The 14396-nt window shown below is 30.5% G+C and overlaps 1 protein-coding gene across 2 annotated transcripts; it reads left to right on the top strand.

The window, feature by feature from the left end:
- The first annotated feature begins 1983 nt into the window (after positions 1 to 1983).
- Positions 1984 to 11860, top strand: TGA10 (bZIP transcription factor family protein). 2 transcript variants are annotated; one of them, XM_079019928.1, is made up of 11 exons: positions 1984 to 2664; positions 2855 to 2988; positions 3606 to 3697; positions 3812 to 3940; positions 4118 to 4186; positions 4288 to 4347; positions 4472 to 4549; positions 4666 to 4744; positions 4847 to 5118; positions 7123 to 7362; positions 11413 to 11860. In XM_079019928.1, exons 1-11 carry the CDS (start codon positions 2339 to 2341, stop codon positions 11560 to 11562), a joined length of 1629 nt encoding a protein of 542 aa, XP_078876054.1. In that variant the 5' UTR covers positions 1984 to 2338; the 3' UTR covers positions 11563 to 11860. The 2 variants fall into 2 exon arrangements, with proteins under 2 accessions (XP_078876054.1, XP_078876055.1); XM_079019929.1 differs by having other exon boundaries at positions 4856 to 5118.
- The last annotated feature ends 2536 nt before the right edge of the window (positions 11861 to 14396 follow it).

The raw sequence follows: 14396 nt of genomic DNA on the forward strand, positions 1-14396 counted from the left end.
AATGTTTATTGAATCGTATTAGTATTATGTAAGAATGAAATAAGTGAAAAATGATACGTGAAAACAAAAATGAATAAAAATTAGTAAAGATGCATCATAATGATGATAGTTGTGTAAGGTTGAACGTATTAACATTAGTAAACAATATAGTCTCTTAGTCATTCTCATAGAATAACATTGTCTACACGTTCGCACAATAGATGTCTAACCACATTATAACCTAGACTATATATATATATATATATATATATATATATATATATATATATATAGGTTTCGTTGTAATACTAAAAGAAATAGAGATCTTGAGATGCAATCACAATCACATATTTGTCATTTGTCACTCTAGCGCACCAACGTACCGGCACAACATGAAAGTTATAATCATAAATGATTATCTAGCATCGCCCGTTTGTTTTTCACCTGCCACCTTCGCTACCACCACCACTACTACCACTAGCGCTACCTCTGACACCCACCGAACCTACCACTCCTACATCCGTCACCTATACCACTGCTACCTCTGCCGCCAGTACCTCCTCAGCTACTAACCACCATAATCATATATATGATTACTTAATCTGCTAACAAACATATATGTATAATGATTGGGCATATATGTATAAACTTGTATAATCATATATGAGTATACTTCTCTGGCATATAATCATTTATGATTAGACATCCCGTTGCTACTTGTATGCTGGGGCGTTAGAACGACAAATGAGAAATATATGACTGATGTTGAATCTCAAGATCTCTATTTCTTTAGAATCGCAAGTGTATTATCCTCTCTCTCTCTCTCTTTATATATGTGTGTATATATATATATATATATATATATATATATATATATATATGTGTGTGTGTGTGTGTATGTGTGTTTGTGTTTATGTATGTGTTATATTATTAACATAAGAATTTTTATTGAGTTGCAAATCACATTGAACATCTTAATATTTTTTGGAATATATAAAATAAGTAAAATCATTAATAACAATTATTATAAAAACAATTAATAATTTAAAAAATAAAAACTCCTAAAAGTAACAACTTTGTTGGTTCTCTTCATCTATTTTTGTAATTAATCTATTTGTTACTAGGTGTGAGACTCATATATTATATAGGTTAATTTAAAAAAATATTAAATATAAAAGTCAAAATATTTGAGAATTTTGAATTTATAAGAAAATACGAAAAATAATGATTTATTATAATGAAAATGTTTTTTATCTTTTAAATTTTAAAAAATAATTTAAATAAAGAAAAAAAAAACTAATGAGTCTTAATTTTTATTTTAGGAATTTTGAAATTAAAAAGTAAGTTTATTAGTGATATTAATATTCATTTATTATTACATTTATTGCAATTATTACATTAAAATATTATATAGAATTTTAATAAAATAAAAAACTTATAAAATGACATGTGGAAAAAAATTTAATTCAAAATGACCACAAAATGATATTTAACAAATTGAATGAATGTGTGACACATGACAAAAAAAAGTTATTTATTAGAAATGATTATCTAACGATCGATGACGATTAATATAAATAATTTTAGATTAAATTGATATGTTGGTATTTTTATGAGAATCTTAATATATATTTTATATTTTTATGTAATAAATATATTTGCATAGTTTTTTCTCTTATGTTGTATACGAAATATTTTACAACATCACAAAATAGTAAATTAACTAAAAGATTGGTACTATAACTTAATTAGATTACTTGTCAACTTCCGCCTAAATACTACGTTTACTTTCAAGGGTTGTTAATAAACAAATGTTGTTAAAAGGGTTGTTAACTAATTTATCCTTCTCGTAGTACCCCTGATGTTGACCAAATAAAACATGTTTTATGTTAGAAAACACTAGCTGAATCATCAAATTCGAAGACCGAGTGGGCATTTCGGTCATTTAACTCCTACAACTTTAAGATGGTCGGACAAGCAAGCCATAAAGTGTCTCTCTCTCCCTATCATTCTCTCTCCTCTCTATCTCCAGGTCGTTGCTGGTTTTTGCCGATTGAAATATTTTAGAGAGAGAAGCAAGAAAAGGGTTTTGGGTTCCAGATAGCAACTTAATGTTCTAATAACACTAGGAGAGAGAAAGAGAGGGAGAGAGAGAGAGAGAGAGAGAGAGAGAGAGAGAGAGAGAGAGAGAGATATAGATAGATAAAGAGAGAGATGGGAAGCGATAAAAATAGCTTAGAAGTTTGTCTTTTTCATCTTTAGCATTCAATTCATGCTTGAATTTCTTTCAACACCCCACCCCCTCTAGAGACTTATCCGTACATGTATAGATGTGGGGGAGATTGGTAATTATACACATATGAGTTTTGAGAGAGGTGAAGACCATCGTCGTCATCATCAAAACCACCCTTCACCGCCACCTCAAGACCACCAAGAAAAGACCAAAAACCCTCCCTTTTTGACGAATATCATGGCTACCACCAACAAAGGCTATTCAAATACATCAACCAACACTTTCTTAGACCCACAACAACATCATCATCACCATCATCAGCAGCCTCATCACCAACTACAGTTTGTCCAGCATCAAGAACATCATCACCATGATAGCAATCAGATATCATTCGCTATGGTCAATCATTCCATGCCCTCGACCAATCCCACCACCACCAACGAAAATATCATGTGATCATTTGAAACCCTTTACTTTTCTTCTTTTCGATCATCGAATTTTACACATACGTGTATATATCACTAGTGGCTTTAATTAATGAGAGTGTTATACACCCTAGGAGCCTAGAAAAGCAAGAAAAGAGTAAACTTTTGTGTTTGTTTTTACATGTTCTAATTTTCCATTTGATTTTGTATTATGCAGGAGAAACGATGGCGGTGGGCCTTATGATTTGGCTGATTTAGATCAAGCACTTTTTCTCTACGGCGACCAAGGACAACCTGCTACTGGTGGTGATCCTTCTGCAGCACTGTCTTCTATCCAAGATCATCAAAGACGTGAGATCGATCATATCCTCTAAAATAAAACATATTCATCTATCTCTCTCTTCTTTCTCTCTCAAAAAAGTTTCTTTTTTTATCATAAGAAAAGCATGTTCTTCAGGGAATATGATCTGATGGTACTTGCTTTGACCAGATCCTTTCTTTGAAGAAACCAAAAGATCTTCTTAACCCTTCACTTATATAAAAACAACTTATGTTTACTTAATTTCCAAACAATATTCTTGTTTCAAACCTTTTTTGGTCCATCTGTTTCGTATAGAAGGTTTCTCGTTTCAAGATTCGGACCATAAACATGCACCAAGACAATCTTTGTCATCGTAACTCTTATTAATTATATATGTTCCACCAAGAATTTTTTTTCACTGTCGTAGATGAAAATTAATTAAAATTTAACAAAGATTTTATGTTTTTCTCGCTTCCTCTACTAATTTTTATAGTAATTATCAATAAAATACGAGCGAAATAATCAAATACCTTTTTTCCGAAACCGTCTATAACTTTTGTTGATTAATTCATGTTGTATCATTTCACCCCTATCAATTAAACTTATTTAAAAACAAAATATATTTAATTATTAATTGAAGATTCATTAGTATTGATAATGTTTGCAGAGGGTTCGGCATCGGGTATGAGACCTCCAACTTTGAACATCTTCCCTTCCCAACCGATGCATGTGGTAGACCCTTCGACCTCTACTACTAAGGTATCATTTTGCTAAACACAATAAAGATTGTTTCTTTTTTAAAATATAGTAGATTAATTGTTGATTGATCAAAATAATTTATTGAAAATGAATTTGTAATTGTGTATTTGGTAGGCTACTACTGGATTAGTTTCTCCATCAAGCAGTGGTTCAAGAAGACCATCGGAGCAGTCTATGGATAACATTGCCAACCACAAAAAGGATGCTCCTCCACCTGCCCCTCAATCCTCTAAAGCTATCAAGGTAACCATACTTCTTAATTTGTCGTATTCTTTTTAGTGTTTATTTATCAACTTATACATATTAAATTTCTTATCTTGTATACACAAAAGATATGGGTTTCAGTATACTTCTTCATCATATTTTGTATAATTATTAATTATACTTGATTCATTTATTTTATTTTCACTGTTGATGTAGAACGAGGGAAACAAGAAAGGGCCTACAACTAGTTCAGATCAGAATCGCCCGAAAACACCCGATCCTAAGGTTCTTTATTATTGATTTTAATTTATGAAAAAGAAGAAAATAATTTCAATACTAAAAATGTAAGAAATGAACCGTTTAACATGTTTGATCTTATTAAGCAGACATTGAGGAGACTTGCTCAGAATAGAGAGGCAGCAAGAAAAAGCAGGCTGAGAAAAAAGGTATGAAATTTATAAAAAAGAGAATCATTTTGTCTGTATACGTTTCACAAATGTTTGTTACACCTCGGTAATATAAATTAATCTTCCATGAATTTCCGTGCATCGTTTTGTGTTCCTTTTACAGGCTTATGTTCAGCAGCTAGAATCAAGCAGAATTAAACTTACCCAATTGGAACAAGAATTGCAAAGAGCTAGAGCTCAGGTGATTATATATTTCTTTAATTGTTTTCTCGAAAATAAATTCTACTTAAACGCATGGATTATACCTTTATGTATTTCTTTAATTTGTGTTTTTTTGTTTCTGTATTGTAATTTCAGGGGGTTTATCTTGGTAATGGCGGTGGTGTTCTTGGAGCTGATCAAGGTGTTCCTCTTGGCATGAGCAACATAAGCTCAGGTACGACAACAAAGTTAATTAAAAATGATCATCAATTACTGATTTACTAATTCGATCTTTGAAGGCTTGTTCATGACTTATGCCAAAAAAAACTTATAATAGATGCTGCAGTTTTTGACATGGAGTATGCAAGGTGGCTGGAGGACTACCATCGTCAAATGTGTGAGCTTCAAGCTGCAGTTCAAGAACACTTGCCAGAAAACGAGCTCCGAATCTATGTTGATAACTGCATAGCACGTATTGATGATGTGATGAATCTGAAGAGCATCGTTGCTAAATCTGATGTTTTCCACATCATCTCCGGAACCTGGAAAACTCCTGCTGAGCGATGCTTCATGTGGATTGGAGGGTTTCGACCATCTGAGCTCATCAAGGTTTAAACTTATCTCCATATATAAATACATACATACACATATCTATCTATACATACAAACACACACGAAAGCAAATAAGAACCCTAAATATAAAACACTAAAATGAGAGAGAAAGCATGGTACATGATCCTCAAAATGCCACAAGAATAGTCAAAAGTGTGAAAGTGTTGCAGTGAATCCTTCTAAAAGAGGACACTCTGGTCCCCAGTATGTGCAACCACACGTTTTATCGTGTTTGTGTTTGAGATATTTTAATTTATTTTTATTTAACTTGATATAAATGAGGTTACAAATTAAAATTTTAATATATTAATTATAAAATATATTTTTTACCAAATTAAACTAATCATCCTCTAGAGATTATAATGTATAAAATTTAAAACTTATTTAACTGAGAAAAGGTAAAAAAAAAAGGAAGTTATTATTTGGATAAAAGGTAATGCTACATTTCACTATACTTATACTTCATATTGCATAAAGCATTTTGAATATTTAAAGATATATATTAGACATAACTGTTGGCATTCTTGTTTAGAAGCTAGAATATGTTTCTAATGCATTTGTTTAATAAAAAAAAAACACTATATAAGATAGATACAATAAGATAAATAAATAGATGACACCACTGTCAAATCGACTTTGTAGTTGATAAATTTCTTATTAGAGAAGTCTATATAACAATGTATTAATAGATTTGTTGTTTATATTTCTCGGAATAACCATTGCAAGAATTTTTTAGAAAATTTTAAAATAAATAAGATTATCTATATAGTATTTTATCCCATTTCAAATATTAATGATCTGATTTTTGTTGTTTCTCATTCAATTTTCAAACATCTTTTTAACAAATTATAATGAAAATTGTATATTCTAATCTTTTTGAATATTGTACAACTTTATCAACATAAACTATTATGTAAAAAAAATATTATGTGCAAATCACTGACTATCTAATTCGTAAAGAAAAAAAATACAACATCTTTTAGTTTAAGTTGTTAAAAAAAATGGAACCGTGTTTTAAGTTCTAAATTTTTTAGAAACAATAAATTTTAAGTTTTGAATTATATTCATTAATAATTAACTGGAATAATATCTTTTATTTTTTTGTCAATTGGCTTCCTCAATATTTTTTTACAACTAGAATTTTAGAAATATTAGCAATAATCAAACAATTGCATTAAAATACATGTCAAAGTGAAATATTCTTTTTTATTGGATAAAACTGGCTTTATTTCATTAAAATATAGACATAGTTTATGAAAATCAATCTCTAATTTATGTGAAATAGCTATACCATAAGTAGAAAGGATGACAATAAATTGTAAGAAGAGTTGATATGATGAGATACTCCAGGAAGTATAGGAAGCAGTTAATTTCCATGAGTACTGCAAGCTGTTGTTTGCTTGTACTTATACACACTCTGTTTGTGTGTGTGTGTGTAAAAGTGAAGGTGACACAGAGTGAATAATTACAATGATGACGAAGGGGTTTTTTTCCATTGTAGGATGAGTTAGGTATTATTCCAAACTGTGCTAAAAAGCCCATGTCTGTCACTACAACTTCTGCACTCTTGTGGTGTTTTCTGTGTTGTGTCTGTATCCTCTCACTCTCTACATCTTTCCAAACAAAATATTTGGAAAGAGGAAATTGCATTTTCACAAATTTGTATCATATTACTTCTCGTACTTGTACCTTTTGGATGGATATATGAATCCATCCTATAAGACATGGCCATTTGATTCCTTTTTAGAATACATAATAACTAATATATATATATATATATATATATATATATATATATATATATATATATATATATATATATACACATTTTTATTAATTATATATGAATACCAAATTGTTTATAAAGTTCTTTAATATATATCAACAAAATTAAAAGACCATATTGAATGTCACATAATAATTACTTGTTACCATGGTGCCTAAAATTTACTGTAGTAATTAATCCTAGCTTATTTTGGTTGTTGGAATTTTAATCTATAGATAATTCTTGGTCAAATCGAGCCATTAACTGAGCAACAACTAATGGCAATATGTGAAGTGCAACAAGCTACACAAGAAGCCGAAGAAGCGCTTTCACAAGGGCTCGATGCACTAAATCAATCTTTATCTGATACCATTGCTTCTGATGCTCTAAGTTCCCCTACAAACATGGCTAACTACATGGGTCAAATGGCTGCAGCCATGAACAAGCTCTCCACCCTAGAAAGTTTCGTTATACAGGTACACTATCTATCTATATATTTTCCAAGATATATAGTATCTATATATATAATTAATTATCACAGCAAAAAGTTGTTCTTTATATATGATTATATAGTTCAAAGTGCAAAATATATGTGGGTCCATGGATGAGAATATGTTACTAACAGTCTTTGGTTAGGGAACCTACTCCAACAGATTATTAACCTGCTCCTTCGGTCCATCAATTATATGCGACTTTAAAATTAGATAAAATTAAATGAAATGGGAAACCCTAATTTTACAGTTGGCACATGTATTGATTCATTTGGTCCTATATCCACATCCCCCACATTGACTTGATTAAAATATCCAATCACTAATCATTGACAAAATATAAATCTTGAACTTTTACATATTGCTCAATTCATTAATTAAGAACGTACTTTCTCTTATGGTCTTAAATTTACTAGTTTTTTTCCTCTTCCTTTGTCAAAACTGCAGTTTTATGAAATCTGTATAAAGTTTGTATTAGAATGTCTTTTGACATCATCATCGTTATTATTAATATTATTAATTTCAATCCGACTGAATTCTCGATGAATGAAGAGTTGGGTTTTTCTAAAGATGGGTTTTAATTAATTATAGACAAATCATGTCCGAGGATGGTATGGAATTTTTTCGTTATCTTGTAACTTGATACTAAAAAATATAATATTTTTTTATATTTAATAATTTTGTTTTGTATTAAATAGGCATTAATGTATATTAAAAAAAAAGAATATTAAAACATGTTAATGTAAACCAGTAACCACTATAAAGCCACTCTAAATATACTGATATGTAATTGCTAGTTAATTAAGATCTATAAATAATTTTTAACATAATTAACTAATACAAATTAAATATTTTAAATAAAAGAAAACTCACAAATTCGTTCATAACAATTTATGTAATATTCATGTCAATTGTCAACCTATTGATTTTCTATTCAAATTCTAAAATTTAAATTTTCAAATTTAATTACACTAAATTAATAACATTTAAATAAAAAAATAAAATATAGATTATAAAAAGATATAATTTCACATATTTATAATGAGCTGTCTACTTATATAATTAAACTACCTGATTCGATTTGTAATTATTACTACTTTTTATAGCAACTGTAATAATTGTAGTTGAATAGTTGATTGAGATTTAAGAACAGAAAACAGAATACGAATCATGAGACATGGCATGCATGAATATGAGATAAAGGGTAATTTGCTTGACCTAGTTTTGGAAAAGGGGCATGGTGATCGTTGTGTTTAAAGAGAGTGGAGTGGACCCAAAAAAAACAAACATCCCCAATCCCCATCATTGGATATCCGAAAGCCCATATTTACATGATGTCATTTTCAGTATCATTTGATTTTCACCAACAAATTAGACCATCCCCACACTAAACCCTATAATAAAAAAGTACAACTACTTCAATAACATCAAAACCAACTTCCATATATATGTTTTTGTACTTTATAACGAATTTGTTTTTTTTTTTTACTTTTTTAATTTAAAAAAAAAAAATTATAACGATAGATTATAATTCCAATAAATATAGATTTAAGATCATATCTAGAAGAAACATATCATTTTATCGATATGATCAATTGGTTCAATAGCTTCAATTTTTATCTCACTATCGTCTCAATAGTGGTTATCTAATGATATTACCATCCTTCAAAAACAATTGTGATTATGAACATGGTATTAACTTTTTAATAGAGTGTTTTAAAATAATAATAAAAAAAATTGTTTCGTTTGGTTTTGTTTTTCTTTTTTGTTTTTTTTTTTTTTGTTTTTTTCTGTTTTATTTATTTATTTATTATTATTTTTTTGAGAAAACTCATAATTTTTTATATTGTAGATGTTCTTAAAATTACAACATGAAGCTACTAGTTCCAAAAGCTACATTTACTTTTACTATCAACCCTTCTCTTTTTTGGATATAATTTTTAGTTTACGATACTATGGGGCGTGTGTGCTGCAAGCGTGTGAAGATTTCTAGTTTTTAGCTTTTAACAAAAAGATCGATTTAAACAAAAAAAAGTTTCGTTTGAGATTACCAATGTTTAACTTTTAGTTTAAAAAAAAATAAACTTCAAATCAAAAGCTACTTCATGTGTCATTGAAAAAAAGTCTATTGAGTTTTTTAGGTCGTGTTTGGCAAAACTAGTTGGTAGCTGGTAGCTAGTAGTTTGACGCCGTAGCTTTTATTTGTTATATAAGACTATGTTAGACATACTAACTGAAAAACTAGTTGTTAGCTGAAAAACTAACTAATAGCTAAAAACGTAGTTGTGAAATAAAAGTTATTTAATAGCTGATAAAAAATAATATTTTGTAAAACTAGCTGAAAAATATAAAATAACATAAAATCAAATTTAAAAAGATTTATTTCTATAATTAATTAAAAGGTATATTTAATTTTTTTTAAAAACTCATAAAAGCTAGTCTAAGTAGCTCTTAAAAAAAACTAGTTTATAAGCTACTTGTTGGCTTGCCAAATATGATAACTTAAAAAACTTTAAAAAATAAGCTAATTGTGGCGCGCCAAACACAGTCTAAGTATTTGACAAATGTAAATGAAAGCTTTTGAAATGTGTAAATTTATGTAAAAGAACAATTGTTTCAAACAGATAAACATATAAATATATTTTTAAGGTCAATTTTGGAAATTAATTCAAAATGCTCAATACTTTTTTTAAACGCGACATGAAGAGTTTTTATATTTCAAACGTTTTATTTAAATTAAAAATCTAAAATCTCATACGGCCAAACGAAACCTTTTTTTTTTAAATTGAACGTTTTGCAAAACACGTTTTAATCCATTTTCAGAATGACCTTTAAAAATATATTTATATATTTATCTATTAAACAAGTTGTCATTTTAGGTAATTTTATACATTTTTAAAGCACCAACTATTTTTACAAAGTGTTCATATAACAAATAAAAACTTTAATTTCTAGCTATCAGCTCCTAGTTAATTTTGTGAAACTCGTCTTATATATATAGTATCGGTTTTTGGCAGCTTTTTATAAATCTTTTTGTAGTTTTTTTATTAACGGAAAATCATTTCTATTATTTCTGTAGTAAATATACCCCTTAAACACAGGAGATAGAATCAAATGTTTGTTAAATAAATTGATGTTTGTGCTGTTCAAAAAATATAAAATTTGGTGTTTCTATCCATTTGTGTTTCTGCAAACTCTTTCTGCCCTTAATTAGTTTCTTAGAATTTTTTTATAGCAAAGTTGGTTCCTCTAACATATTTGATGGCACGTAGCCAGCAATGGGTCACGTATTAATAAAATGAAATTCATAAACTAATATCCATAAACTTAAGGTTTGTCTGACTTTATTTGCTACATATTAAACAACTTACCCTGTCAATTCAATGAGAAATGATAAGTTGATCTATCAATTTACAGCATATCTTCTCTTTTTCCACTACATATTATACCATTTATTTATTTAAATATTTTATGCAGATTAGATGAAGGGAGGTAATAGTTTAATAACAATATTTTATTTGACTACTGTTGTAGGCCTTATGCTAATGACATGTTATTCTAGTTGTATAAATTATGTTTTGCAATTTCCTTATTTTACATCAACTCAATATACAATTACCTACTTTCAATATCTAGAATAACTACCAAAGGTTGAAGTTATGTCCAAAAACTTGCCACCCATATCCAGCTAAGCGAAGAAAAACTCACAATATTTTCCATGTTCCATTAGCAACTTCACACACAAACAGATATGATCAAGAAAATTCATAATCATCTAAAAGAAATATATATATTGAAAATGATTATATAAATATTTGAGCTCATTTGATAATGTGACCATGCACTCACTATGACAAATTGACAATGTCTCTCTTGTAAAATGTCAACGCATTACTTTGTAAGATAATAATATCAGGCTTACTTATGCTACATGAAAATGACATTCAAGAATGAAAGTTCTAATTTATTTAATTCATCAGCTTCTTCAAACTAAATGTGATTAAAGACTAACTACAACTAATACCTTAATTACAGGCTGATAATTTGCGACGCCAGACAATTCATCATGTACTCCAACTCCTGACAACCCGCCAGGCAGCCAGGAGTTTGCTAGCAGTGGCTGAGCACTTCCATCGCCTTCGCTCTCTCAGCTCTCTTTGGGTGGCACGCCCTCGACAAGATTAGGAGAAAAAAAGCAACCCATCGATCTTGTCTTTCAGTTGGTTCTAGTTTTTTTCTTTCTTTTTCCCCCTTTTTTTTTTAAGTACTTTATGATGTTTTTTTTTGTTCACTTTGCATCCTTTATCTAGAGAGATGTATAGATAGACAGAAGTCCCGTAACTAGATTTTAAAAATATGGAAGTATATGTTGTAGACTGCTCTCTCTGCTGCGATTTTAACCTCTTCTGCTGCAATGGGGACGTGCTATTTGCTTTTATAACTTGCACAGTTTATATTTAATCAACCCCTGTAGCAAGTCAAACCAAGTTTTTAAAGGTCAAAGTTGTTTTGGAACAAGAAATAACAATAGCAATGTGCACGATAGTCCCATTGCGTTTCTAGGAAGTGAGTTGCATGCATGGTAATCCTTCATCAATAATATTCTCGAAATTTATCTAAGTAAAAAGGACATCTTGTCATTTTTGAGGAAGTGGGTGCTCTTGAAACAAAAATTGCACCCGTGTTTTAGAGGTTGTTGGCTTGTTGCTATACTAGCCATCCATCTTTGTTTTTTGAACAACAAAGAGAAATTACATTAAGGGTATCGAGCCCAATGGGTTATCAAAACCCATTTAGAGATTGTCCACTTCAATTGTATAGTCAAATGTCTTCATATGTAAAGTCTACATAGAATAGTTACCGATAATAGTTCCTAGTATTACTCCTGTAATTGTGTACATTCCAACCATGTAATCGCCAATATAAGGCACCCGATACTATTCAACCGATTGTCTCCTCCGCAGAGGCATCTGACCAAGCATTCAAACGATTGACAGATAGCTATGACGTCTCCAGGTCATGCATCATCTCCTTAAAATCTCGACCTGCTAATAACCGTAAGGGTGCAAGATTTGTCACTGAATTTCTCCATGACATGAAATACATTGCTGATGAACTTACCCTAGCATAGAGCCCTGTTGATGAAATAGAATTAGTTGTCCACATATATAGTCAACTTGGTAATGACTATACGCAAATCTCCTTTGCCTTAAAAATTAGAGAAACAACCATCACTTTTCCTGATTTATATGACAAACTAGTTGATCATGAAAAATCCTTGAAAGAAACTCAACCAGTACCTCTCATTGCCACAGTGAACCACACCTAAAAATATTCCAAATGCCAATCACCCAGGTCTGGCAATGACACTCGACCTCTAACCAAGTTCAATAACACAAGAACTCGACCACCTTGTTGTCATGGACTTTCCAGTGACAGCAATAACAATATTCATATAGGTAAAAGAAACTCAAGCTATTATCAGTACTGCAATATTCTTATATTCCTGGTCATGAAAATAAAGATCGTAGAAACTAGCCCGGTTTCTTAAAGAAAAAAGCATCACACTATCCATGAATGCACCCAGAAACCCAACTATTAACACATCATAAGCTAAACCAACATCCCCAACCCCACCATGGATGTTTGACAGTGACGCATCGCATCGTGTTGCATTGAATACTACGTCGTTTCACATCCTATCATAGTATGGTGGACCGGACGAGATTGTGTAAGGACATGGTAATGCTATCTATATCTCACACTGGCCACACGACTTTCCTACTCCATCTCATTCCTTACACTTGCATAATGCCTTATTTGTTCCTAAATTGTGCAATAATCTAGTTTATGGTACCAAACTATCTAAAGCTAACAATGTTTCTTTTGATTTTCTTACCCAACATTTTTTGGTTAAGGATCTACGCATGGTGGCGCATCTCATGCGAGGAGTGAACATGAATGACATCTACTATGCTATCATTTGTTCTCTTCATAGTCTACCTCAAATAAACTATGCTTTCAAACAGATGGAGACAACCTTCGTTCTCAATCTAGCTTGGTATTCCTATTAAATGGTGGAGCGGTTACTTGGAAAAGTTCCAAGTAGGACACGGTGGCTAATTCTACTTATAAATCAGAGTATATAGAAGCAAGTGAAGCATCAAAGGAAGCAGTTTGGCTAAAGAACTTCATCGACGATCTCAGAGTAGTTCCTTCCATTCAGGAGCCAATGGAACTTTTTTGTGATAATGAAGGAGCGGTTGCTTTGACCAAACAACCAATGTATCATGGTAAATCCATACATATAAAAAAAAAAGTACCATTATATTAGACATAGAGTTGAAGAAGATCATATCCGGGTGAAGAGAGTATTATCAGAAGATAATCCTGCAAATGCTGTCACGAAGGCGTTGAGTAGGGTTAAGCATAATCAACATGCTAGGAGCATTGGTTTGAGAGATGATGTTAGTTTTAGTGGTTAGATGATTAGTTTGAAACGTGTAACAAAATAAATGTAATTGATTGTGGTGACGAAATAATTGAGATTATTTATGAGTTTTTTTTACTTCCTTTGTTAATTCTTTATTCATGTGTTTCGATTTGCATGTTTTACTTCCTGAATGATTTCATTATTCGAAACTCCATAGTCGCTCATACTCCAGGAAGTAAGTAGTGAATGAAGACTGCCATGAATTGGATTGCAAATTGTCTAAGGCTATTAGACATAGCAATTATGTAGCTACAACATTCATGAGTACTTAGAAAATAAAGATTTTGAGTATTCGATAAACCCACTCTTAGGGAATTACTTCATGAAACGAGATATATGAGTTATAATTTACAAGTCGGTTGTGCATTGCTATTGCGAAAACATATCAGTAACATGATGTTATAAAACGTAGTGTCATGTATAATTTGGTGAGTAAAGGATACAAACATATAGGTCAAAGTTTATTTTTTCCTTTTGCCCAATCAGGAAAAGTGATATTTATGGGCCCCTCAGTGATTTGGTGTTG

Source organism: Lactuca serriola, chromosome 9, assembly GCF_051521515.1.
Source record: "Lactuca serriola cultivar US96UC23 chromosome 9, Lser_US96UC23_V15, whole genome shotgun sequence".
NCBI lineage: Eukaryota > Viridiplantae > Streptophyta > Magnoliopsida > Asterales > Asteraceae > Lactuca > Lactuca serriola.

Bases quoted from the DNA above. Each gene is read 5' to 3' on its own strand.
- TGA10 (XM_079019928.1), top strand. From the start codon at position 2,339: ATGAGTTTTGAGAGAGGTGAAGACCATCGTCGTCATCATCAAAACCAC. The intron at 2,989-3,605 runs GTGAGATCGATC...TAATGTTTGCAG, and splicing joins TATCCAAGATCATCAAAGAC to AGGGTTCGGCATCGGGTATG. The intron at 4,348-4,471 runs GTATGAAATTTA...TTCCTTTTACAG, and splicing joins AAAGCAGGCTGAGAAAAAAG to GCTTATGTTCAGCAGCTAGA.